Source organism: Podarcis vaucheri, assembly GCF_965113315.1.
Source record: "Podarcis vaucheri genome assembly, chromosome: 7".
Classification (NCBI taxonomy): Eukaryota; Metazoa; Chordata; class Lepidosauria; order Squamata; family Lacertidae; genus Podarcis; species Podarcis vaucheri.
Window position 1 is genome coordinate 22,092,258 of NC_138765.1, and position 24,369 is coordinate 22,116,626.

The 24,369-nt window shown below is 51.0% G+C and overlaps 1 protein-coding gene across 1 annotated transcript in view; it reads left to right on the plus strand.

The window, feature by feature from the left end:
• Nucleotides 1-421: 421 nt before the first annotated feature.
• The window catches only part of APLP1 (amyloid beta precursor like protein 1), a gene marked incomplete at its 3' end in the record, with an annotated part of 61,923 nt that continues 37,975 nt past the window's right edge, over nucleotides 422-24,369 (plus strand). Inside the window, exons 1-9 of the mRNA XM_082232549.1 lie at nucleotides 422-837; nucleotides 8,374-8,541; nucleotides 14,876-15,005; nucleotides 16,786-16,898; nucleotides 19,723-19,901; nucleotides 20,232-20,488; nucleotides 21,929-22,059; nucleotides 22,782-22,856; nucleotides 23,805-23,963. Of these exons, the coding sequence (XP_082088675.1) occupies nucleotides 736-837; nucleotides 8,374-8,541; nucleotides 14,876-15,005; nucleotides 16,786-16,898; nucleotides 19,723-19,901; nucleotides 20,232-20,488; nucleotides 21,929-22,059; nucleotides 22,782-22,856; nucleotides 23,805-23,963 (1,314 nt within the window). The 5' untranslated portion in view covers nucleotides 422-735. The remainder of the gene's footprint in view (nucleotides 838-8,373; nucleotides 8,542-14,875; nucleotides 15,006-16,785; nucleotides 16,899-19,722; nucleotides 19,902-20,231; nucleotides 20,489-21,928; nucleotides 22,060-22,781; nucleotides 22,857-23,804; nucleotides 23,964-24,369) is intronic.

A 24,369-nucleotide genomic window follows, 5' to 3' on the forward strand; every position in this document is an offset into this window, starting at 1 on the left:
CTGCAGCCTAAAGCGAGACCGCCCCTAAGCATGGACAGAGTACCATTTCCTTCTACCAGAAACCCTCTCCATGGTCGCCGCAGGCCCCTCCCTCGCCTCTCTCCGCAATCCCGCCGCCTTTCCTCCAGGCACCTCGGATCCAAGGGGCGAAGGGCGTTTTCCGGCTGGGAAGAAGAGCGCACGGCGACCAGGTTCGACGGCGGGGACGGGACACCCCAGCCTCCCCCCGCCCCACTCTCTTGCTTGGAAAACGGGGCAGCCGCGAAGGCTCCCCGCCCACCGCCTCCGTCTGCAAGGGGCCAGCGAGCCCCGCCCCCAGGCTGCTGCGACTCTGGCTCCGCCCTGCTGGGCGCTACGTCGCAGCTATTGTGGCTGCAGGCAGAGCGGCGGGAGGGGCGAGGAGGAGGGGCCAGGGAGAAGCGCTGCAGCCGCAGCGGCGGCGGGGAAAGAGGAGGAGCAGGCGGTGGCAGCAGCAGCAGCAGCAGCGGGGCCAGCTCCTCCTGTCACAGCCCAGCTGGGAACCGACGGCGCCGCAGCAGCAGCAGCAGCAGCAGCGCTTGAGCTGGTGCAAGCGCGCGCAGGGAGGCGACCCCCAAGCCCTAGGATCTCCCCCAGCGCCGCCACCCATCCCGGGTTCCCCCTTGGCCGCGCCGCCAGAAGGAGGCGGGAAGCTCCCGGACGCCGCAGGAGAAGCGGCCGCAGCGTCGGCTGAAAGGGAGAGCGAGCGAGCGAGCCATGGCTAGGGCGGCGGGATGCGCCGTCGCTGCGCGCTGCTTGCTGGCGCCGTTGCTCTTGCTGGCTTCTTGCCTGGGGCCCGGAGGCGCAGCCAACACCCAGGTGAGCCCGCCGAGAGGGTGGGTGGGTGGGGCAGGCGAGAGGGAGGAAAGGAGAGCCTCCTGGGCGGCGGCTGCGCCCGGGGAGCTTGCGGGGGCTTTTATTGCCCAGCCTCGACGAGGTGTCTCTTTGGAGCGCAGGAGGAGGGGACTGCCGGGCGAGGATGGCGCGCTCAAGGTGTCCGGGGCGGGCTGCCCAAGGTCACTGGCACAGGGGAGAGACCCCTTGATCCCCTCGGATCTCCTCCCGGTTAAGAGGCTAAGGAAGGAGGCGCTTATCGGGAAACCTGCGCCTGGAGGGAGAGAGGGCGGGCGGGCAGACTGGCTGGCTGGCTGGCTAGCAAGGAGGGTAGCGGCTGGAGGAGGCGACGTCGTAGGTGATGGCCAGGCAAAGGACTGGGCAGGGAGGGGGGAAGCCCAGCAGCCGCCGCCCCCCCTCTGCCTGCGCGCCTAGTGCCTGTTCCAAGGAGAAGCGGGCATCTGTTTTGCTGTTTCCTCGCCCTGCCCAGATTCCATCTGGAGATAGGAGGCCTGGGGGGGGGATCGACACCCACCCACTTCATCTGCTTGGGAGACGGGGTGTCCCCAAAGCGAGAAGAGAGGCCGGTGTGGCGTGGCCTCCTCCCTGAGACCTCCTCTGGACCCCAGACGTCTCACCTTTTGCCTCCGGAGTGGGAAAGAGACATTTGGGGGCGGGGCTGCAGGGCCCCCTTGTTTCAAAGCCAGTGGGGCATTTTTTCAAGGGGCCCTTGGGCTCCTTTGGGGAGCGTGGCTCTTCTCTCCGGATTGGCACTCCTCTCTGTTTTGTTTTTGCTTGCCTGCGAGCAAAGCTGCATACGGACCTTACATTTAAACATAATCATGGGAATTTTCCCTCTCCAGATCCACAGTTCTAAGCCTCCTTTACCAACTACGTTTCCCAGGATTCTTCTGGTGCGGGGAGTGGGGGAAATGTGCTTTGAATGTATGGTGTGCATGCAACCCAAATCCTACTGACCAACTGCAGGCACATTCCTCCAGGTGGACTTCACAGCCCCTCATCCCCATGGCTTGGAAGCCAGGGAATCGTCCTGTTATCTGTCCCATCTAGCACAGCAACGAGGGTTAAGCAGATGGTGGCCTTCCTGAGCTCAGGGGAAGTACCAAAAGAGACTTGTTTTGAAATGATGCGATGGGGCCTGCAGAGAGAGTCTGTCTGTCTCTCATATGCACAGCAGAAGAGGGAGAGGCTGGTGGGCCAACCCATGCCTGGTGATGATTGCAGTCCTCCATCTGGGCTGTCAACCTGCCATCTTCTGTGGAGCGCAGGATGGTCTCCCTCCTCCACTCGCAACATCAAGCCTAGACTGTGCCATATCTTCCCTATCAAGAATTGGCATTGCTCAAGCATCTGCTGAGGCCCCCTTCCCCTGGCAAGAGACCCCCTGGACCTACTGCAGTGGGGGGTTAGCTCACTGACCCGGGGGGAGGGAGGGAGGATGCTTAGGCCTAGGGCCAGCATTGCCCCCACCATTTCTACTCAAATTAAATCTGGAGCCCCCATTAAAAAAAAAAACAAAAAAACCCAGGAGCTCAAATTGCAGTTATTCCATGTCAGATGTGGTTTTGGTCTCGATTGTTGCCCACTCTGCTGCCTTTCCCCTCCCAGGCCAAAGCTGCAGGCCTGCTCTTCATTCTCCCTGGCTCTCTTTAGGACCTTGTTGTAACCCTTTGATGAAAGGCTGCAGGTGTTTCGGACTCTAAGGAGCCCCCGCCAAGTCCTGCCTCCCACCCTTCGCTCACTGAGATAAGATGCAGAAGCAACTTCCTGGTCCTGCACCATTCTGGGTCCTATGTAGCACAAGACCCCCATCCAAAGCCTTGGTTTGGATGCAGATTCCTCGTGGTGCATGTGTTGGGGCGGTGGAGGGGATGGGGAAGACTTTGCTCGCTACTCCTTTCTTGCTTTGCTCTGTGGGGGGGAATGGCTTTTGGCCATGGGTTGGCACATTGCGCCGGAGAAGCACCGTCTGTGTTTGCCATGGTGGTGAGGTTGTCAGTGCTGAAGAGCCTAGCTGGCAAAAGAAAACCAATTGGCCATACTTGCTTGTACCCTCCCAGATCTCATGATACTTCCACCCCTCTGAGAGCAGGTGAATAATGGCAGTAGAGTCATCATGTGCTGTTTCTTGGTGGGAGGCATGAGATAAAAATTATTCCTTCCCAAATGGGTCTCGGTCAGCGCTAAGATCCTGTGTTCTCAATACAGAACTTGGCTCCTTTCTGATCAGAAAGCAAGAAAGCCCATGGGAACTGTGGTTCTTCGTGTGTTCTTGTGATGGTGACAGCTGCTAGTTTCAGACAGACCTACCTCCTATCATCTCCATATCTAATATACAGAATGGCAAGCTTTGTGGTCCTAGCAGGCTAGAGAAGGACAACAAATGGGGGAACCTAAGCAATCTAATGACGTGACCCGGAAGTGTCTCCGGACAGCGCTGGCCCCCAGCCTATAGAGTGAGATGGGCGCACCAACCCCAGAGTCTGTCAAGACTGGCCCGTACGGGCAGGGGTACCTTTACCTTTACCTTTAAGCAATCTAATGAGACTTTAGCTTGCTCTGTCAACATAAAAGGTAGAGTATTGGGGGGGGGGAGGCAGCAGGAAGAGAGAATGGAATGGAGTACCTTGAAGTAGGCATGGCTAGCTGGCTTGAGCCCTGAATAGGAGTGCTTCCTACTGCAACATTTTTCTGCAGGCCCTACCTGTTGGCTAAATAGAGCACCTCTGTGAGAAGGTCCTCTGCTGGACCAGATTTAACACCTCGTCTTGCCCAGCCTCCTTTTCTCTCAGTGGCCAAACACATGCCTAGGAAGTCCACATGCAGGGCATGAGTGCAACAGCACTCTCCCCACTTCTCCTTCCCCAGCAAGGTGTCGGGGGTGGTACAGCTCTGGAAGTCATGCGAGAGATGTGAAGGCCCAGGAAAGAAACAAGGAAAATTAAGGAAAAACCTGTTCCCCAGATTCCCACCCCTATAAAACACACACACACACTGTTCTTCCCCACCAAAAATGCAGGGAGAAAACCCAGATCCACCCCCCAGTTATTTTCCAGACCTTCACATCTCTTGGTACGGCATCTTCCAGTAGAGAAGCTCCTGGAGAAGCCAAAAGCCCGGTCTTGTGGTCTCATGCCCAACTTATAACTGTCCAAGGCAGCGAACTAGTTATGGTTGGAGACAAAACATCGGTCTAGACAGAGCCATGATCTTTGTGTTCCAGCAAGAAGATTCTACGATCTCTTCAGTTAGGAAGAAGACTGGATGGGCCTGACACCCTTTGCCCTCCCCACCATATTGAGGATGGGGTCAGCAGGGGTGGAACCCAAAGCGTTCTGCTTCGCAAGGCCCAGCCCACATCTCCCTTAGGTGTCCCCTGTTTCTACTTCACGGCAGCTGGGCGACTTGTGACGAGCTGTTCTTTGTTTTCCTTGAGAGAAGAGAACTGTCTGCAGCTCGGGCAATTTGTGGCTTGCTTGAAGTGGGACGGCAGTGGTAAAAGCCCACAGAGGAATTCCTGTTGTAAATGCAGTTGAGTTGCCATTGTTCCTAAATCCGAACATAGCGTGCGGTATTAGAAATGAAAGCTATTTCTAGTCTTCTACTTGTCCCTTCTGCATGCGCCACAACCTACCAAGAGGGCTAGAAGGACTCATCCAGTTGCCGTATTCATCTCCTCCTGGTCTCAATGGGGGTTGTGGCCATATAATCACAGAGAAGGCTCCGTACCCTTCATGAAGGTTCTGTTAGGCCTTAAACCCAAAACGTGCCGTGTAGAAAACGTCACCCTCCCGCTAGCGACCATTCACCTTTTTTGCAGTGGTGTGTTTTGACTTATCTACTTCAAGTGTGTGGTGCCAAGCAAGGCTTGGTGGGTGGGCGGACTTGCCACCCTCTTCCACTGGACAAGGGAACGGGGTCCTTTCACAAGCCTGCATTTCTGCAGAGACTTGCAAAATCCATCGTCTTTACATGGGTGAGGTTCCCCATAAATTTGGGGTGCTTCCTGAGGTGCCTGCTGCTCCACAGGACAGCAGGAGCAAAAAGGAGCCTCAATTCTTCCAGCTCTCACCCCTCTGCTTCTCGCTTGGCTCCCGGCCCGCTCTTCCTCCATCTCACACAGTTAGCTGGTGCTGTGATGCTCTGAGCAGCCTGAATCAGCTCAGGAGGGATGGGACGCAGGGCGAGCTGCAGCTTTGAGGGAGGCAGAGAGAAAACATAAGCCTTTTCCTTCTCCCTTCCTTTTTACCCCTCCCCCCCCCCGCACTTCTGCCTCTCTTAGGCTGCATCCCTCTTTTAACCCTGCATAGTTTCCTCCTGCAGCGTAAAGTTGGGGAGAGCCAGCAGACTGTGGCTTTTTTTCTGCAGGGTCCCTAACACACACACACACACACAGCCCGCAGATCCTGTGTTGGAGGGGGGGGGGAGCAGGTGGATGCTTCCTCTCCTCTCTATCTCATCTCGCTAAGTGCTTGTGGGGGGAGCAGGAGGGGGGATTAGCGCTGCACTTATTAATCCCGGTGCCAATTAACCACTTCCGTGCCGCTCTGGCTTCCATTTCCCGGCTACCTCTTTGTTGTCGTTCACCTGTCATTGATGCTGCTGTGTGTATGCGCACGCGCCCCCCGATTCTTGGTCAGGGTGCTGATTGGATGGGGGGGTGATGACTCAGGCCTCTCCTTTTTTCTGCACCCCCCTTTTTGTTTTTGATGCCTAACCCCACTCCACCCCGGCCTGCAGGGAGGTCAGCCTGCAACCAAATTGCAGCAGCTGCTTAATCGCTCAGAGCAACAGCTTAGCCACGGGATCCAACTTAATCCAAGCCTCACTTCTCCATTGTCCTCCCCCTTGCACACACGCACACACACACACACACACAGTTGACTGTTCTATTCCCCCCCCCCCCGCCACCAGCTTGGAGGGAAAGTGCAGGCCCCGTATGTACCTGACGTGTGTTCCTGGTTGCACTGTCCATCCCCCCATCTCTTGGGGGGATTGCAGAGCAGGTCTTCCTAATCTCCCTCCCTCGCCTCAAGCTGTCACCTTCTCCCTCCTCCCCAAGAGCAGGAAAACTGAGATCCTTAGTTCAATCCAGGCAGAGCGGAGACTGCAGGGGAAGTGGGAGTGGCAGGGAAGTCTTTTTGCAGCTCCACCGCTGGTTCTCCTAGCCGGAACCAAAGCCATCTTTGCTTTCCCCCCCATCTCCTCTCCCACCCGCCCCCGCCACTAGCACCACAGGTCCCCCACACTCATCATCCTCCTGCAGCTCCTCTTTACACTTGTCCTTCAAGTGCTGTGTTTGCTCTTGCTACACCCACACTTAAAACAAACTCTATGTGTCTGTAGCCCTTTCACAGGCTGGCCCCCATGCTTGGCCTGCAGCCAGCACTGCTTGCAATTTGTCTCTCCGGATTCGGACTTCCTATGGGTTGTATCTTATGCTAGTAGACCTATTGAAAGGAACGGGCATGTCCGACTTCATTGTGCATTTCGATTACGTACGGATTTAGTAAGGAATTTTGTGCTTGGAAACTGCTTAGAAGCCATTTTGGAACCAATATGTAAGTTAATAAATCGTAATATCGCGCACCCATTCATTTCAGTGGGGTTACTCTGAGTACGACTTAGCTGGCTGCATCCCTTCCAGACCTGTTATTGCTTTGGCCTTAGCTAGGAAAGTGGGAAGAGATTCAGTTCAGTTTGCAATTACCAAATGTTTTATTAATTAAATGCCCCCTTTTAGTTCGGTTGTTTTGCTTTTAAATTAAAAATGGACTTGCAAGTCTTATAAATTCTGTGGTGGGTGTAAAATAGCTATGTTTGAAGGGTGAGTGCCTAGCAAACACACTAATGTATTGGCTTTCTGCATGGAGACAATTTTTTTCTGACACAGAAATAAATGAATTCCCTGTTGTGAATGTTGGTGTTTTGTGGAAGGTTGTGCCACATTTCTGCCTGGCTGTTTTGAATTGGCTCTGTCAGGAAAATGTTGGGGAAATGTTGGGCTGTTTTAGGTCAAGGGTGAGGAACCTGTGGCTAGGAATCAGGGGAGAAAGTTCAGTTCAGTTTGTGTTGTAATTCTCGCTTTCTTAGGCAGCACAGAAACTGAAATGCAACCATGCTGAGATAGCTCAGTCAGTAGAGCATGAGACTCTTAATCTCAGGGTCGTGGGTTTGAGCCCCACATTGGGCAAAAGATTCCTGCATTGCAAGGGATTGGACTAGATGACCTTCACGGTCCCTTCCAATGCTACAATTCTAGGATTTTATCCCTCGAAATTCACGCGTGTCTCTGAATTTTGCAATGCACCTCTCCAGCCATGCAATATGTACAAAAATGTATATATGAGAGTAAAAATATACTATGCTAGCAGAAGTAACATAAACAATGTGTTTTGCATGCAAACATGAATTAGGCAAAATTGCATAAAGCACATATACATTAGGAGGAATTGGCACAAAAATGTTGACAATTTTCATGAGGACCTTTCAAATTCGCGAACTGATGTGAAAATGTGGATAACTGAGCGTAATATTAGAAAAAAAGGGGGAGGAACTGAAATTAACAGACCCATCTATCTTTAGCCTAGAGTTGCTTGTTTAGCTGGGGCCTTGTCTCCCCCTTTCTAGTGCCGCCTTCTGGCTTGCATCCTTGGGCACTGTGGTGAATAAGGCCTTGTTTGTGCCTTTGGTCCAGCCGGGTGAAGTTATGAAAACAGCGTTGTTGTCACTGAACCAGGCACACTGGTGCTGCAGTGGCCCTCAGAGGCCTGGGGCCCTTAGTGGAAGTGTAGAGGGGCAAGCACAAGACAGAGGAGAATGATAAGTGGGGAAGCCCCTGCTCACCCCGAACCTTGTGTCTCTAGTGGGTGCCAGCTGTGGAGGCCCAGTGAAGCAGCACTGTGAGAAACACTGACTGAGATGGGAGAGAGGGAGGAAACTGAGGGGGGAGATGGCGTTTGGACAGAGATGGATGGCAGCATAGCGAGATTCTAGATGAAGGAATAGAGAAAAGGAGTGGAAGGAAGGTGAGCTGGGAGCGGTGGGGGGCGGCGAGGAAGACAAGGGGGAGGTGGTGGTGCTGCCTGGTGGGAGTGGGCCCAAGATGAGAAACTGCTGAGGGAGGGGCTGGTGATGCAGTATTAATTTCCATCTGGGAGCTGGTCTCCATGGCAACAGAGAAGATCTGGCAACTCCATGGGGAGCGGTTGCCACAGCAACAACATCCCCACGGTTGCTGAGGAGGAGAAGACGGAGAGAGACAGAGAGATGGTGCAAACAAAGATGGGGGGAGGGAAACAGCAAAAGGGCAGGTAGATGCGAAGATGCGAGGCTTCGTGGGGGGTCATGGGAGTGATGTGGCCGGGGAACACCCTTCCCTGCTAGCTCTGGGAGGTGCCCTGCCAGGAGGAGACTGTTCAACGTGATCCAAACGTGTGTCTGGTGTTTTTGCAGAACGTGCCCGGTTTATCACTCCTCTCTTCCCTTTGTGTGTTGCAGGGGATGGGGGCAGCCCTTGGCCCGGCACTCGGGACTCCCCAAGTGGCCATGTTCTGTGGGAAGCTGGTCCTGCATCTCAATGTACAGACAGGGCGCTGGGAGCCTGACGCCTTCGGCACCAACACCTGCTTCCACACCAGTGAGGAGATCCGGAGCTACTGCCAAGAGGTATCAAGCACTCGCCTGCTCCTCTTCCACGCCCAGTGCTTCCTCGAGCCCTCCTTCTCCTTTTTGCCTTGTCCCATCTCCACCTTCCAATTCTGCTTCAATTCACCCTGAACCATATGCTTAGCCCTGCACAGAAGTCTACACACACACACCATTGTGAATCTAAACTTGGTTGTCCCTGTCTTTGTCGTCCACAGCATTTCCCAAACTTCGGTTCCAGCTGTTTTTGGACTACAATTCCCACCATCCCTAGCTAGCAGGACAAATGGTCAGGGAAGATAGGAACTGTAGTTCAAAAACAGCTGGCGGCCCAAGTTTGGGAATCACTGGTCTACCAGCTCAATCCATTGAACCCCATTTCTATTCTATAACTGGGTCCAGAGAAATGACCCAAGGCTATTTGATGTGGTTAGGAACTTGCCTTATATCTGCTGAGACTTTTCGTCCAGCTAGCTTGGTAGCAGCTATCCAGGGTTTCAGGCAGACATATTTCCCATCACCTGCTAAGTCATAAATGTACACAAAGAACCACACACATGCACCAGGAATAGATTCATCAGTGAAACCGAACAGGTCAGTTACCTGGCTGTCTAGCTCAGTGTTTCCCAACCGGTCTTCCGCGGCACACTAGTGTGCCGCGAGACGTTGCCTGGTGTGCCGTGGGAGGGAGGCGGGCGAGTCGGGCGGCGAGAGGCGGGGCGGCGGCAGCGAGGAGAGGCCGCCCAGCGCGGGGCTCTCGCCGTCTGCCTGCCTGGCTGCCTGCGTGGCGCTGACGTCACGGGGCTGTAACGTGCCCCACATAGGCACACGCGGGGCGGCGAGCGAGCGAGCTCCCACATCCCATCGCCGGCTCTGCACCAGGCGGTAGAGCTCGGCGAAGTCGCCGCGCTGGAAGGCCAGCAGCGCACGCGCCTTGGCCAGGCTCTCGCCCGCCTGCGCCTCCAGGCACGGTGCCTCGGCGTCGGGCGGCAGTGAGCCCAGGAAGCGGCCCAGCCGGCCGGGGTCACCCGCCTGCAGCAGCGCCTCGCACACGCACGAGACCTGCTCCGCCGAGAAGCGCGGCGAGCGCGGAGGATCGGGCGCGGCGGAGGCCAGCCCCGCGCTTGGAGAGGACGCAGCAGCCGTCGCCAAACCCGATCCTCCTCCTCCTGCTCCGCCGCCGTCCTCTGGCTCTCGGCCGGGAGGAGCCTGCGGCGACGGGGCGGGCGCCGAAGTTGGCAGAAGTTGGCACGCCTCCTCGGCAGCGCCTTCGTCCTCCTCCTCCTGCCTCTGCTCTCCTCCGGCGGCAGGGGCGCACCGCCCTCCCCGGCCGGGGGGCTCGGCGGGGCCCGCGGGGAAGGAGGCCATATTCGCGGCGCGCGGGATCGCGACCCCCCTCGCCCGCCTCCGGCCCGCTCCCCTCCCCCTGCGCGCTGCCCTAGCCGTGCGGGTCTCCTCCCCCTGCGCCGCCGTCCCCTTTCCACATCCTAGGAGCCGCGGTCCGCCTTCTGCCCCCAGGCCGCGGCGCGGCTCCCAGCCCGGGCTGGCCTCCGCCTCCTGGGACGCGCGCCCACCCCCGCGGCCCCCCAAACTTCGGAGCAACTCTCCAGACGCTTCTCCCCCGCCTCGGTCTCCCTCCTTTCTACTTCTCTTCCCCCCTTCCTTCCCTCTTTCTTTCTCTTTCTCTCCCACCCGCCTTTCCTTCTATTAACTTTCCTTTCCCCTTCCCATGTAGAACAGTCCCTGCAAATAAAAACCTAGCATATTTGGAAGAGGGATGCTAGCCTAACCATTACCTTCTATGCTGTTACTATTTTTTTATTTTTTTTTACAAAAGTAAAAAGTGACCTTTCCCCATCTGGCATGGTGGTGTGCCTCGAGATTTTTTTCATGGAACAAGTGTGCCTTTGCCCAAAAAAGGTTGGGAAACACTGGTCTAGCTACCTGGGCATTCCATGTATACAATGCTTATTGGATGGCCTATAAACCTACTGAGCAAGAAAATAATAAATGAGCTCACTTCTAGAATGATGTCCCTTTGCCCACTGCTATTCCCTATATGCTGGGGGCATGAGCGCTGAAAGTGATGTATTTTTGGTATCTTTTATGTGCTGTTATCTTTACGTCCCACTTTCCTCCCAAGAGGCTCAAGGTGGCAGGCACGATTTCCCCCTTCCCTCATGTTTTCCTCACAGCAAGCCTGTGAGGGAGGTCAGGCTGAGAGTTGGTCTCTGGCCCAAGCTCTCCCAGTGGGATGAATGGGGATTTGAACCCCAGTTGTCGCGGGTGGCACTGTGGGTTAAACCACAGAGCCTAGGACTTGCTGATCAGAAGGTCAGCGGTTCAAATCCCCGTGACGGAGTGAGCTCCCGTTGCTCGGTCCCTGCTCCTGCCAACCTAGCAGTTCGAAAGCACCTCAAAGTGCAAGTAGATAAATAGGTACCGCTCTGGCGGGAAGGTAAACAGCGTTTCCGTGTGCTGCTCTGGTTTCCCAGAAGCAGCTTAGTCATGCTGGCCACATGACCCAGAAGCTGTATGCCGGCTCCCTTGGCCAATAAAGCGAGATGAGCGCCGCAACCCCAGAGTTGGTCACAACTGGACCTAATGGTCAGGGGTCCCTTTACCTTTTACCTGTCCAGGTCCTACACCAACAAAACCACACAGGTGCTGGTTGTTGGAATCAGTGGGGTATATAAGGACCGTCAGAGGTCCCCACTCCATCTCAAAATGCATTGATAGACAGCCCCTCAGGTACACAAGCATCCAGAAGCATTGGCACCAGACTTTCTATTTGTCTGTCTCTCACGTACCAAGCTGTGTGCCCTCCTGCTTTGGTTAGGACTTCTCTCTCCCGTGCTGAAACAGATGCGTTTGGCAAGGCCACTATCAAATACGAGTGCCCCCCTGTTTGTGAATGTTATCGGCAGTGCCACTCCCCCCACCCAAGACAAGTATTGTACCACTGGCGCATCAGGAAAGTCCAACTACCTGCCGAAATAAGGGAGCGTCATCCCTCCCTCCCACTACCCCTGGTTAATCCAGATCATAATAAGCACTCTGTTTGCAGAGAAGGTGCAGGGTGCCTGCATGCTCTCAGTACATACTTGGACATTCCCAGCCCTACCTGGGGATTGAACCTGGGACGTTCTGCATACAAGGCAGATGCTCTACCACTGAGCTATGACCCTTCCTCAAAGTTTAAGCTCTCTCAGCTGCCATGAAATCATCAGCTGGCCCTAGCCCAGCCACCCCCTCTCAGCATTCCTGTCTGCAGTATGGGGATAATAACGCCACATCTGCATTTATGCTCAAGTATTCAAAGTGCCTTACGTATGCCGTTGTATTGTAATAAACGGACCATTAAGTGGCGATTTAAGTCAAAAGGCGCAAACAAATTAGCCCAGCCAAATGATGTAAGGGGGAAGCAAGCAGAAAAGGACCCCCCATAGCCATCCTTGCCCTGGAAGAAACACTGCAGCTCTATGCCTTTCCCAAGGGTGGTCCTACAGCAAAGAAGAGGAGGCAGATTTCAGAGCTCCTTTGCTGGTGCCAAAGTGTTTGCAGAGGGGAGAGAGAGGTGGTCCATAGGGCTCTATCTAGTCTCCAGCACAACTGTTGTTCAAACAAACCAGAGTTGTGTAATGCCACAGTGGCGGATTTTCTACCTGCAGTTAACAGAAAGTCCTCTGTGCAGTTCACAAATAAAAGTTAAATTCACGAATCCACCCAGAGCCATGCGTTTAATACTACGGGCCCAGTCCTCCCCCCCCCCCCGCCCCGGAACCGAACCTCCGGCATCTACTGAAGACTTTTTAAAAATTCCAGCAAGCTTTTTTATTGTCATTTGATTGTAAAGCTTGCAAAATGCTTAGAGACTGCTGTAGTTGAGCAGTATATAAATTGTTTAAATAAATAAAATTTATATATATATATATATATATATATATATATATATATATATATATATATATATATATATATATATATATATGCTTTCGTAGATTTTCACGAGTACAGGAATGCAGGTTTTGGTGTCTTCGGGTGTCTTCCCGTGTAAGAGTCGGGGTGTCTGGGCGACGTTTCGACGAGGTCTCACTCGTCATCTTCAGGCTGGTGCTTTCGGCTTCTTGTTACTGGAACAGAGCAGAATCTGGTGTTTGAGTTCCTATAAATACTGTTGAGGGGTGTGGTGTATAGCCTCCAACGTTCTGGGCAGGGAGGAAGTTCCTAGATTAGTGTGCCTTTTCTTCTTTTGTTCCTTAATTACTTGAGGGATATCTTGGGTGATTTCATGAGTGATATTCTGAATACCACTGGGTGGGTCATTAAGTGTAGATTAGTTGCTAAAGCTTTCGTGTCTTGACCTCTTGAGCTTGTGAAGAGTTTTTCTGAGAAGATGGCTGTGCTGCATTTTCATAGACCAAGGGGTCTATGAAATACCCTGCAAAGTCTGCCCAGCCACGTACATTGGACAAACAAACAGACGAATAAATGCACGTATCGCAGAACACAAGAATGCCGTCAAAAAAGAAGAAAAAACTTCCTCTCTTTTCCAACACATGAAAGAAACAGGACACGAAATTAATTTTGCAGATTCCAAATTGCTCTTTAACATGGAACATCACCACAAGAGAATAATCATGGAAGCCATCGAGATAGAGAAACACCCTCACAACATGAACAAGCGTGACGACACGTCCCGCCTGCCAGACATCTGGAAATTAGCCCTCCCCACAAAAACCGACACCAGAACCAGAGGCACACAGAACGCCGTCACCAATCAACCACACCAGACCCAAACCCAGACCCTCTCCACAGACATATTACAGACTCCATCCAGTAGCCAAACTATAGTGGCACCTCCGGATGCTGCACCCCCCTGCAATCCCTACACAGATCTGGCTGGCACAAGGCACAAAACCACAGCTCGCCCCTATACACGAAGCCAAGCCAGAGCACAACTAAATGCAGCACAGCCATCTTCTCAGAAAAACTCTTCACAAGCTCAAGAGGTCAAGACACAAAAGCTTTAGCAACTAATCTACACTTAATGACCCACCCAGTGGTATTCAGAATATCACTCATGAAATCACCCAAGATATCCCTCAAGTAATTAAGGAACAAAAGAAGAAAAGGCACACTAATCTAGGAACTTCCTCCCTGCCCAGAACGTTGGAGGCTATACACCACACCCCTCAACAGTATTTATAGGAACTCAAACACCAGATTCTGCTCTGTTCCAGTAACAAGAAGCCGAAAGCACCAGCCTGAAGATGACGAGTGAGACCTCGTCGAAACGTCGCCCAGACACCCCGACTCTTACACGGGAAGACACCCGAAGACACCAAAACCTGCATATATATATATATATATATATATATATATATATATATATATAAAAGAATATATATATATATATATATATATATATATATATATATAAAAGAATATAGGCCACAGAAATAGTTAAAACCAGCAAGAGAAACAGCAATAGCGTAAAGAACTGTTTTTAAAAGTTCTGAAACTGGAGAGAGAAACTGGGGAAATATAAAGGTCTTCGCTTGGTGCTGACAAGAGCACAATGCAATGAACAAGTGAGGAAGGCATTCCCTAGCCAGGAGCCACCACTGAAAAGTCACTGTCTCTTGTGGCCACTGGTCTTGCCGCATTTGGCAGGAATATCCAGAAAATGTCTTCTGAAAAGGTTTTTGGTGTCCTGGCCGGTATATACGAGACACATTGGCAGAAGGATGCCATTTTCCACCTCAGGCACCAAAGTTTTGAGCTGGCCGTCCCTTCAGGTTCACCCTGCTCTTGTTTGAGAAATGGGATTTTTCTTGTTTGTGCTTGCAACCCACCCACCCACCTCTGTGCCTTGAACATGGAATCTGAGCCCAGAGTGCGATCTGAAGGAGCTCAGCTCAGTCAAGGCTGCCTGGGGCAAAGGACAAGTTGACACCCTCTCCCCTTCATTGTACAAAAACATGCCAGAGAAGACTTGCAGTTGAAGCTGGCGTCAACACCACCAACAGGGCAGCATCCTCTACCCCACCTGAAGGCGTCAGGCTAGCTATCATGCACAGATGGCCCTCCCAACACCACACTATTGCTTTCTGCCCCTCAGCACCTATCGCTTGAGGCAGCTGCCTCCCTCTGCCTCATAGTAGGGCCACCGCTGTACTTAGGAACTCCAGGTATGCCACTTTAAGACGCTCCTTCAGAGGGAGGAGGAGGAAGTGTATGCATGTGCCATTGTTCTTTGATGCATTGTAAGGATCAAAAGCTCTTGTGTCCCCTTTCCCTGTCTCCCCTTCCCTGCTGTGATCTGTGTGCCTCTTCTATGCACCACCCGCAGGTGTATCCCGAGTTGCAGATCACCAACGCCGTGGAGGGCACCCAGCCTGTCACGATCGACAACTGGTGCAAGAAGGGGAGGCCCAAATGCAAAGGCCACCAGCACATCGTGGTGCCCTATCAGTGTCTGGGTAAGTGCCAGATGAGGAACAGCCGCAGGGAGTTGGCATGAGAGCTGCGCTTGCTGTATTTTGTGTAGACCAGGGCTGGAGAAGCTGTGGCTTTCCAGGTGTGGTTGGACCTCGCTTCTCATCATCCCTGGCTAAACTGGCAGGGGCTGATGGAAGCTGATAAGCATGGAGAACACCAGAGGTTTCCCATTCCTGGTCTAGACCCTGCAGATCATGGTCTCTCTGCTTGTAAAGCAAGTGCTTTCCTACTGAGCTGCTGTTGTTGTGGTTGTTGTTATATTTTCTACCCCACCCATGTAACTGGGTTGCCCCAGACACTCTGGGCAGCTTCCAGCATATTCAAAAACAAAACAAAACATCAAACATCCCTATACAGGGCTGCCTTCTGGTGTCTTCTAAAGGTTGTCTAGTTCTTTATCTCCTTGACTTTTGATGGGAGGGCATCCCACCAGGTGGGCACCACCACCGAGAAGACCCTCTACCTGGTTCCCTGTAACCTCACTTCTTGCAGTGAGGAAAGGCCCTCAGAGCTGAACCTCAATGTCCAGGCTAAGCAATGGGGTTGGAGATGCTCCTTCAGGTAAACAGGGCCTATTTCCCAGTGCATACAAAGCCCTAAAGGCCAGCACTTGCACTTTGAGTTGTGCTCAGAAATGTACTGGGAAATAGAAGGAGCAAGCACCAGTGTGTTGCAGTGCTAAGGGCAACGTTCCCCTCCATTTAGCATTAGCCATGCTAGCTGGGGCTGATGAGAACTTTGTATGGACCAGCTGTAAGCTGCATGACTGCATGAGAAGCTTGCTATCTAGGAAGCTGGCTTATAGAAGATTCAGACTATTTGTCCATCATAGAGTTGCAAGGGACCACAAGGGTCATCCAGTCCAACCCCCTGCAATGCAGGAATCTTTTACCCAATGTGGGGCTTGAACCCACGGACCTGAGATTAAGAGTCCCATGCTCTACCAACAGCAGCCTTTCCCAACCTTGGATCCCCAGATGTTGTTGGACTTGCAGCACCCATCATCTCTTACCATTGCCGGCTGGGGCGGATGAGAGTGGTAGTCCAAAACATCTGGGGGCACCAGGTTGGGGAAGCTTGGGTTAGCAAGGTTGTAGGTTCGATCCCCATAAGTGACAGCTGCTTATTCCTGCATTGCAGGGATTTGGACTAGATTGACCCTCCAACTCTACAACTCTATCATTTTTGGTTTTTGGGAAGGTAAAGGGACCCCTGACCATTAGGTCCAGTCATGACCGACTCTCGGGTTGCGGCGTTCATCTCGCTTTATTGGCTGAGGGAGCTGGCATACAGCTTCCGGGTCATGTGGCCAGCATGACTAAGCCACTTCTGGCGAACCAGTACAGCGCACAGAAACGCCATTTACCTTCCCGCTGGAGCGGTACCTATTTATCTACTTGCACTTTGACGTGCTTTCAAACTGCTAGGTTGGCAAGAGCTGGGACCGAGCAACAGGAGCTCACCCCGTTGCGGGGATTCGAACCGCCGACCTTCTGATCGGCAAGTCTTAGGCTCTGTGGTTTAACCCACAGGGCCACCCGCATCCCTATTCTTGGGAAGACTCGGGTTTAAATCCCCACTTAACCAACACAGTAAGCTTCACGACCTTGAATCTTTCACTCTCTCCTACCTTTCTACCTTGCAGGGTTGTGGTGAGGATAAAATGGGCCATGCATGCTGCCTTGAACTCTTTCAAGGATGGGTGGGATTTTTTAAAAAAGTCATAAATTGTAACGCTGCCTCCTTCTGTCCCTTCTCTAGTGGGTGAATTTGTGAGCGAAGCTCTCCTCGTGCCCGACAAGTGCAAATTCCTGCACCAAGAAAAAATGGATTCGTGCGAGACCTACTTATACTGGCACAGCGTGGCCAAAGAGGTGAGCAGCTGAGAGCAACTTAGCGAAGGGAAAGTAGCAGATACTTTAAAGTGAGGGTGGGAAACCTTCGTTTTTCCAGTTGAGGATCGCATTCCCTCGGGAGCGATCTGCCAGCCTCCCCTTTCCTCTCTTTTTCCCCACCGCTGAGTGGGCTGCCTTGGGAAGAGCAGATCACTCTTGCCCAAGGTCTCAGTTGGTGGCTCGTAGAAAACTCCCCCTTCCGGCGCTCTGCCCATTTTCGCATATCCTCCGCCTGCCCTCTTTCCCTTTCTCCAGGGACTTGAAAACAAGTCCCTACCCCTGCTTTAAGGCAAGCTCTCCTGAAAGTGAAGAGGCTGCCAAGACTCTTTAAAACAGTGTTTTCCCAAACTTGGGTCTCTGGTTGTTGTTGTTGTTTCTAGACTACAGTTCCCATCATCCCTGACCACTGGTCCTGCTAGCTTGGGATGACGGGAGTTGTAGTCCAAAAACAGCTGGAGGCCCCAGTTTGGGAAACAGTGCTTTAAGGGATGTTGAGAGAGTGTGCCATAGTTACAGGAACCCTCGCCGCTTCCTCCCAAAGTAGGATGCTAGCAATGATAACTTTTAACCTCCCAAGTTTCCTATTAAGTGTCCCTGGAGGATGACCGTGATATAATGCGACCTACGATTAATTTCTGGGCCCAATTCAAAGTGCTGGTTTTGACCTATAAAGCCTTAAATGGCTCAGGACCGCAATATCTTAAGGACCGCCTCTTCCCATATGAACCTATTGGACCCTGAGATCATCTTCTGAGGCCCTTCTTCGTGTGCCTCCTCTTCGAGAGGTCTGGAGGGTGGCAACACAAGAACGGGCCTTCTCTGCAGTGGCTCCCCGTCTGTGGAATGCTCTCCCCAGGGAAGTCCGCCTGGTGCCTTCACTATACACCTTTAGGCACCAGGCAAAAACATTCCTCTTCAACCAGGCCTTTACCTGACCTGACATCCTATACCCTGTTTAAAATGCTGGCTCTTTTCAGGAGGGGGTTTAATCTGGTTTTTGTTTTGATTTTATGTAAGTGATTTTTCATGTGAAAATACCCTGAGACCTTCGGGTATAGGGAAGTATAGAAGTAAAATAAATTAATAATAATAATAATAATAATACTGTACATCATGTCAAGCAAGTCATTTTTACTGCTGACTTTCTTTTTGGGCTGGGGAGCAGAGGAAACATGGAAGTTCCTGCAGAGCTTGGCAGTTGTTGTGTTGTGTGTGAGTGGAGGGGAACACGGAGGGAATGTGGGTGTCTCGGATTGTGAGTCTGTGTGTCAGATAAGTGTTAAAGGGGAGAGTTTGTGTGAACTGGGTGCATTTGTGAATGGGGGACGAGGGAGATAGTAGGCCTGGCCAGGTCTTAATCCTACCCACTACCATGTGGTCCTTGGGCGCAAAAAGGCTGCCCACTCCTGGTATGGTATAAGTGTGTGTGTGTGTGTGTGTGTGTCAATTTCTCAAAAGCACAGAAAAGAACTATGGAATTTAGCTTCCTTTTTTAAAATAGTGTGGGGGTTTTTGCTGCTTTTTAATTTCAAGTTACAAAACATATCCATACAAGGAATACAGAGCTGAGTAGGCATACAGAAAAGAAAGAAAAAATAGGAGCTGATGGTTGTAGTTTTATGTGTTCCAAGAAAGGCAGCCAAATGAAAGTAGCCATAAAGTTCCGTAAATCAATGGAGGGTGAAAACCCCTGTCTGCTTCTCTTAACCAAGTCAATAAAGGGATACCATGTCGTTGAGAAGGTGTGAGTCTTTCTCCCCACCCCAAGGCGGTTATTCCTTTTGTGAATTAGTTAACTTGTCCATATGCACAATGTCCAATACTTGTGAAATCCAGGCTTTTAAAGTTTTCCCCCTTTTTTTGCAGTCACTAATCTCACTGCAGTTAATAAATAGAGGACGAAGTCTTTATGGGTTATGTTCTTAATCTGAGGACTAAAATAAGATAGGAGGGCTTCCAAAAAACATAGGTTTCCTTTATTAAAAAAAAGGTTTTAGATCTCATGAGTATGAAAATAATGTTGGCACGGTGCAATCAGTGTCTGCCAAAATCTCAGAAACAAGAATGGCTGCGGGATAAGGTTTCTAGCTGAGGGGTGAGGTTTCAGGTCCCTGTGTTATTTCTTCTTTGCCCTGCCCCACTCTGGAGTAGCAGAAAGTGGGATAAATTAGGAAAACCAGTTTTAAAGTGTAGAATATATCATGCACAGCAGGAGAAATCATGTAGATGTGTTTAATTTGCAAAAGGTCTACAAGTTGCATGATTTGTTTGGTATTCCTCGTAACAGAGTTTTGAGATACTTTGGTGCAGAATTTTAATTTTCTTTTAAATGTAAAGTTCACCAACCTCACAGTGAGAATTGGTTGCATTCAAACATAATGCCAAACCATGGGTTGGTACTATGTCTGTCTATTTATACCAATTTACAAACCATGTTCTGTGAAACCTGCCAAATAAGAATATCCAAACAACGAACTGGGGGGTGGTTTGCAAACCATGGTTTGTGCTAACCACGGTTTGCTGCGGCATCTGAAGTCACAAACCACAGTTAGGGTCACTGTTCTGCCTTAAAAGAGGCTGCTGCCCCATGGTGAGAGGGGTGAAGGTGTGTGTTGAGCAGATGGAAAATGAAAGGAGACAAGTGGCTGCGAACCATGGCTTGCTTGCTGTACATCTTGAAGCTCAAACCATAGCACAGGTTCAAAGCACAATGGCTAGCACAAATCATGCTTTGGCGTGATGTCTGAACTGAGCCAGTGAGTGACTTAGCAGCATTCTGACATTGTTCATCTCCCATTCCCAGGCCTGCAGCGGTGAGGAGTTGGAGCTTCACAGCTATGGCATGCTGTTGCCCTGTGGGGCAGACCGCTTCCGTGGGGTCGAATATGTGTGCTGCCCTGCACGCCCCACAGCTCTCAGGCTGGAACAAGCCACTGAGGCACCCCAGATCCTTTCCCATCTGAGAGAGGAGGCCCTCCACAGGTGAGCAAACGACCCCAAGTTCCACTTGCCACTCGCCCCTTAATGTTGTTGGCATGCAGTAGGGGACACTTTGGAGCTTAAGAGGATCCATGTTGGCAAATTGCCATATATTCCCCACCCCCCACAGAATTTATTTTAATTCAGGTTTTTAATTGTGCAAAATTCAAGGCCCTATTTGCTTCCACCCCGGTGGCATTCACACTTCTTCAGATGTTCTGCAAGGCGTTCCCCACACAGTTTCCCCCTTGCCAGAAAGACCCCCCCAAAATGCACACTCTTTCCTTTAAGTATCTATTGTGCAGTCTCCTGACCGGATGGTTCTTTCTTTAGCAACAAGGTTCCAACAGGACGCATCCCAACAGAGGAAGAGAGCCTGGAAATGGAGGAGGAAGGGGACCTGGATGAAGATGAAGAGGTGGAGGAGGACGAGGACGACGAGGAGGAGAGCCCTGGAGATAGTGCCCCTGACCCCGACCCTTTCCCTGCTGCCTGGGATGACTATTTTGTGGAGCCGGGTTACTATGACGACAGCATCACCCAGACTACCATCACGACCACCACGCAGACCACCGAAGAGGATATCAAAGGTAAGCTCTGGAGGACAGGGCAGGGCTAGCGGCTGGAGCCGGGATGGTGAAGCTGTGGACCACCAGATGTTGTTGGGCTCCAACTCCCATCAGCCCCTGTGAGTGTGGCCAATAGACGGGGTTGATGGGAGTTGTAGTCCAACAGCATCCGAAGGGCTACAGGTTCCTCACCTGCTCTTCCTCACTTGCCTGTTCACCTCTTTAGAAGTAGCAGGACGGAGGAGAAGGAGCTCCATCCTCCTCCATCCTTTCCCTCACCTTTCTGGGAGGCCCTGTTGATCTGTCTTATAAAAAGCAAGGATGAGAGAGGCCTACTGAAGATGCTTATCTCAAGAAATGGAACCTGAACCTAGCTGTACTTTGTTTTTCTGAGAGTGGGTGAAGTCAGTGTTCTCATTCAGGGCACATCTGAAGGGCGAAGTTCATGAAATCCCTGCTGCAGATGTTAGCACATGAAAGGAGGGGCGCATGGAGCCAGCAAGCAGCTACAAGGGGTGGTGAGACAAGACGGAAATGCTCAGCTGCTTCTCCTGGTCACGTCTCCTCCTCGTCCTCCTCACAATGGGGCGCCTGTTCTAGAGGCAGCTCGGAACCTGGCTCTTCCTGACACAAAGGGGCAGACACAGTGAGCCAGTGCGTCCCTCAGCCGACATAGCTTGGGGGTGGGGCACAAGGGGGCACTCCCGCCTCAGTCTGTGAGGAGCCAAGGGGAGCTGAGAATTCAGCGGGGGTTTTTTGTCCTGTACAGTTTTAGTAAGAGGTGGGGTTGGATTCAATTTAATGTATTGTTTAGATTTTCATTCAAACGGATCTCAAAGCAGCTTACAAACAGTAAGAAACAACATGGTAGAACATCACAAAAACAGGCAGCGACCGGTTTAGGCACGTCCAATACATGCGCGACCATGCATGCGCACACCATGCTGAACCTGGAAGTGGCCAAAAAAAGTCACAAAAAAGGGCAGAATGGGGCAGAAGCGGAATGAGGTGTTTGCAGGCTTTTTCAACGTTGTTTGAAATATATGCGATTTCACTTAAATACACAGTGCCTTGGAGCGTAACCCCTTCATAAACTGGGAGTTGTCTGTACAGCACAAATCATATAAAATACTCAACAAATAATGTATAAAACAGTTACAATCTGTGAAACACTATTATTGAAAGAGCAACTGAAAAATAAGGGGGGAGTGGGCCCGTTATGCCATGTGAGGCAATATTACAGCCTTTGCCAACATGGCGTCTTCCAGAGGTTTTTGGACTATGACTCCCATCATGCTGGGGCTGATGGGAACTGGAGTTCAATGGCATCTAGAAGGTTGGAGAAGGGAGTATATTGATGCCTTGCCCGAGTGGGGAGCCCCCTGTCCTGCGGGGCCTGTTTTGTGTGGGTGGGAGGGCCGAGGCATGTCCCCTTGTGTAACTCACTTCCTGTGTTTGCAGTGGCCCCCACCCCTCGCCCCACCGACGGAGTGGACGTTTATTTCGAAATGCCCGGAGATGGGAACGAACACGCCAACTTCCTGCGTGCCAAGATGGACTTGGAGGAACGGCGCATGAGACAGATCAATGAGGTGATGGGGGGTGCAGCTCTAGAGTAACTGTCACCCCAAGCGAGGGGCGTCCTTCGCTTAAATTGTGAACGTCTTCAATGCATCGGTAGCCTCTTTCGCAACTTAGAAGGCACAATTTGTCCTCGTCGCATAAGATGATAAATTTGCATGTGCGGATTTGATCACAATCGCTCAGAGGCACATCTTGCTGAATAGGCTTTGATGTTGTAAATTTTCCCCATGAATAAGACAAACCAAGTGTTAACACAATGGCTGTCATGTAGGCCAGCTTTACAAGTGAAGATGAGCTGATTGTTTTGTTTTGGCTGCTGAGTGAATAGGAGAGAGTCTGTGGCAGGGGCTCCAAATGGTCACCTGGGACACCTGCCCATAATTCCATCTCTAAATGTTGAATTTACTCTATACCAGTGATGTCCAACCGGTCGATCACGATCTACCAGTTGATCATGGGGTGTCCCTGGTCAATCCCGGTCGATTGCAGGACCCTGAGTGCCCCCCCAAAAAAAAAACCTCTTGGAAGTTGGACGTGCCTGCTCTATACAAAACAGCAATATCCCATATATAAAATTCATGCCTTCAAGCCTGAGAAGCGATACTGGAGATGGAGGCTGAGAGGACACAATAGGAAGTGCATCACGGGGTCAGGGTTTGTGCCAAGAAGAGATGTGGGCCTTTTTGTGGGAGCATCGTCTGCACCTCATCACTTCATTTCAATTCAACAGGTGATGAAGGAGTGGGCCGAGGCAGACAACCAAGCAAAAAACCTGCCCAAGACTGATCGTCAGGCACTCAATGAGGTGAGGACTGGAGAAGGATTGTATTGAGATCAGCTCTGGAGACGCTTTGCCAGTAAAATCAAATCACATTAGTGGGCATACCAAAGGACCTTTTCAGTGATGGCCCCACAGCTATGGAACCCTTTACCCACCAAAGTGTGAATGGAGCTTTTGATTGAGACTTTTTAAATGGCTTTTAAAAAAAAAAACTATCCCAGCTTACTTTTTCCTAGGTGTTTTTCTTTAATGATGATGCTGGTCTGGAAATTGTTTTACATCTTGGACAGATTGTTTCTATGCTTTTAAATGCTTGGGGGGTATTTTTCATGCCTGTATTAAAAATGCCAGCTGCGCTGGGAATTAGTTGGAAGGGTAGGATACAAATTCCCAAAATAAATTAAAACTCGTTTAAAATAACACATTTTTAAGTTTCTTTTGTTGCTACTTTTGGCTCCTTTTGTAATTTTTACATTTTTGAATGCTGATTTTGGAATGTCTATATTTTTTTTATTTTGAAATGGCATCATTTATCTCCCCTGTTCCCAAACTGCTATTTTGTGGAAGAAAGCAAATGAATTAACTTCATGTTTTGTCTGTGTAGATGTATTTGCTGGGGCCTCCATCAGTCTAACCCCTCCTACAACCTCCCCAAAAAACCCACACTAACCCGTGGGGAATCTTTTTTGCTTCTGCCCCCACCCCATGGGCCAATTTTGACAGGTGGGCATAGCTACCCACATGTCAATCACATCACACAATTGTTATTTCACATGATTGACAGGCGGCTTGCTCCTCCCACCCTCCCAAAACTCAACATCAGGTGTTGAAGGGGGCAGCGTGGGAGGGCTTGCACATCTGCTTAACTTCAGCCATGCTATGCAGCACCAGATGTTCCCAGACCATCACCCTTTGGCCCCAGCAGATACATTAACTTCATGACCATCTCGCCTTTTCTCTTGGCTGACCCAGCACTTCCAGTCCATCCTTCAGACGCTGGAGGAGCAGGTGTCTCGAGAGCGACAGCGGCTGGTTGAGACTCATTTGGCGCGTGTGGTGGCCCTGCTCAACGATAATCGAAGGGCAGCACTAGAGAGCTACCTGACTGCTGTGCAGACTGATAATCCCCAGGTAAGGAAAAGCATATAGAGGAGGAGGGGGTGAGTTGGGTGGGGACCTACTCAGGGATGCCGTTCTGTACCTTTTACCTTTACCTGTACCTTTACCTGGTTGGATGCCATTGCCTCCCTCGAATGGCACCACTCTTTGGGCTTTTTGCTTCTTTTTGGTTTTGTTAAATTAGTTTTTGTTTTGTTTTCTTATTTTCATTCTTTTATTTATATTTTATACATTTGTTTACATTTTATACATTCTTTTTTATATAAAAAAAATATTTGTTGACAAAGTCATAATCATAAATAAATAAGAATAAAAATGTGCACCCCACCCACCTAGACCATTCCACTGTAACTAGCCAACCTCCCAGAATGTCAACACCTCTTGCAATGGTTTGACCCCTTTCCATTTTAACAGTACA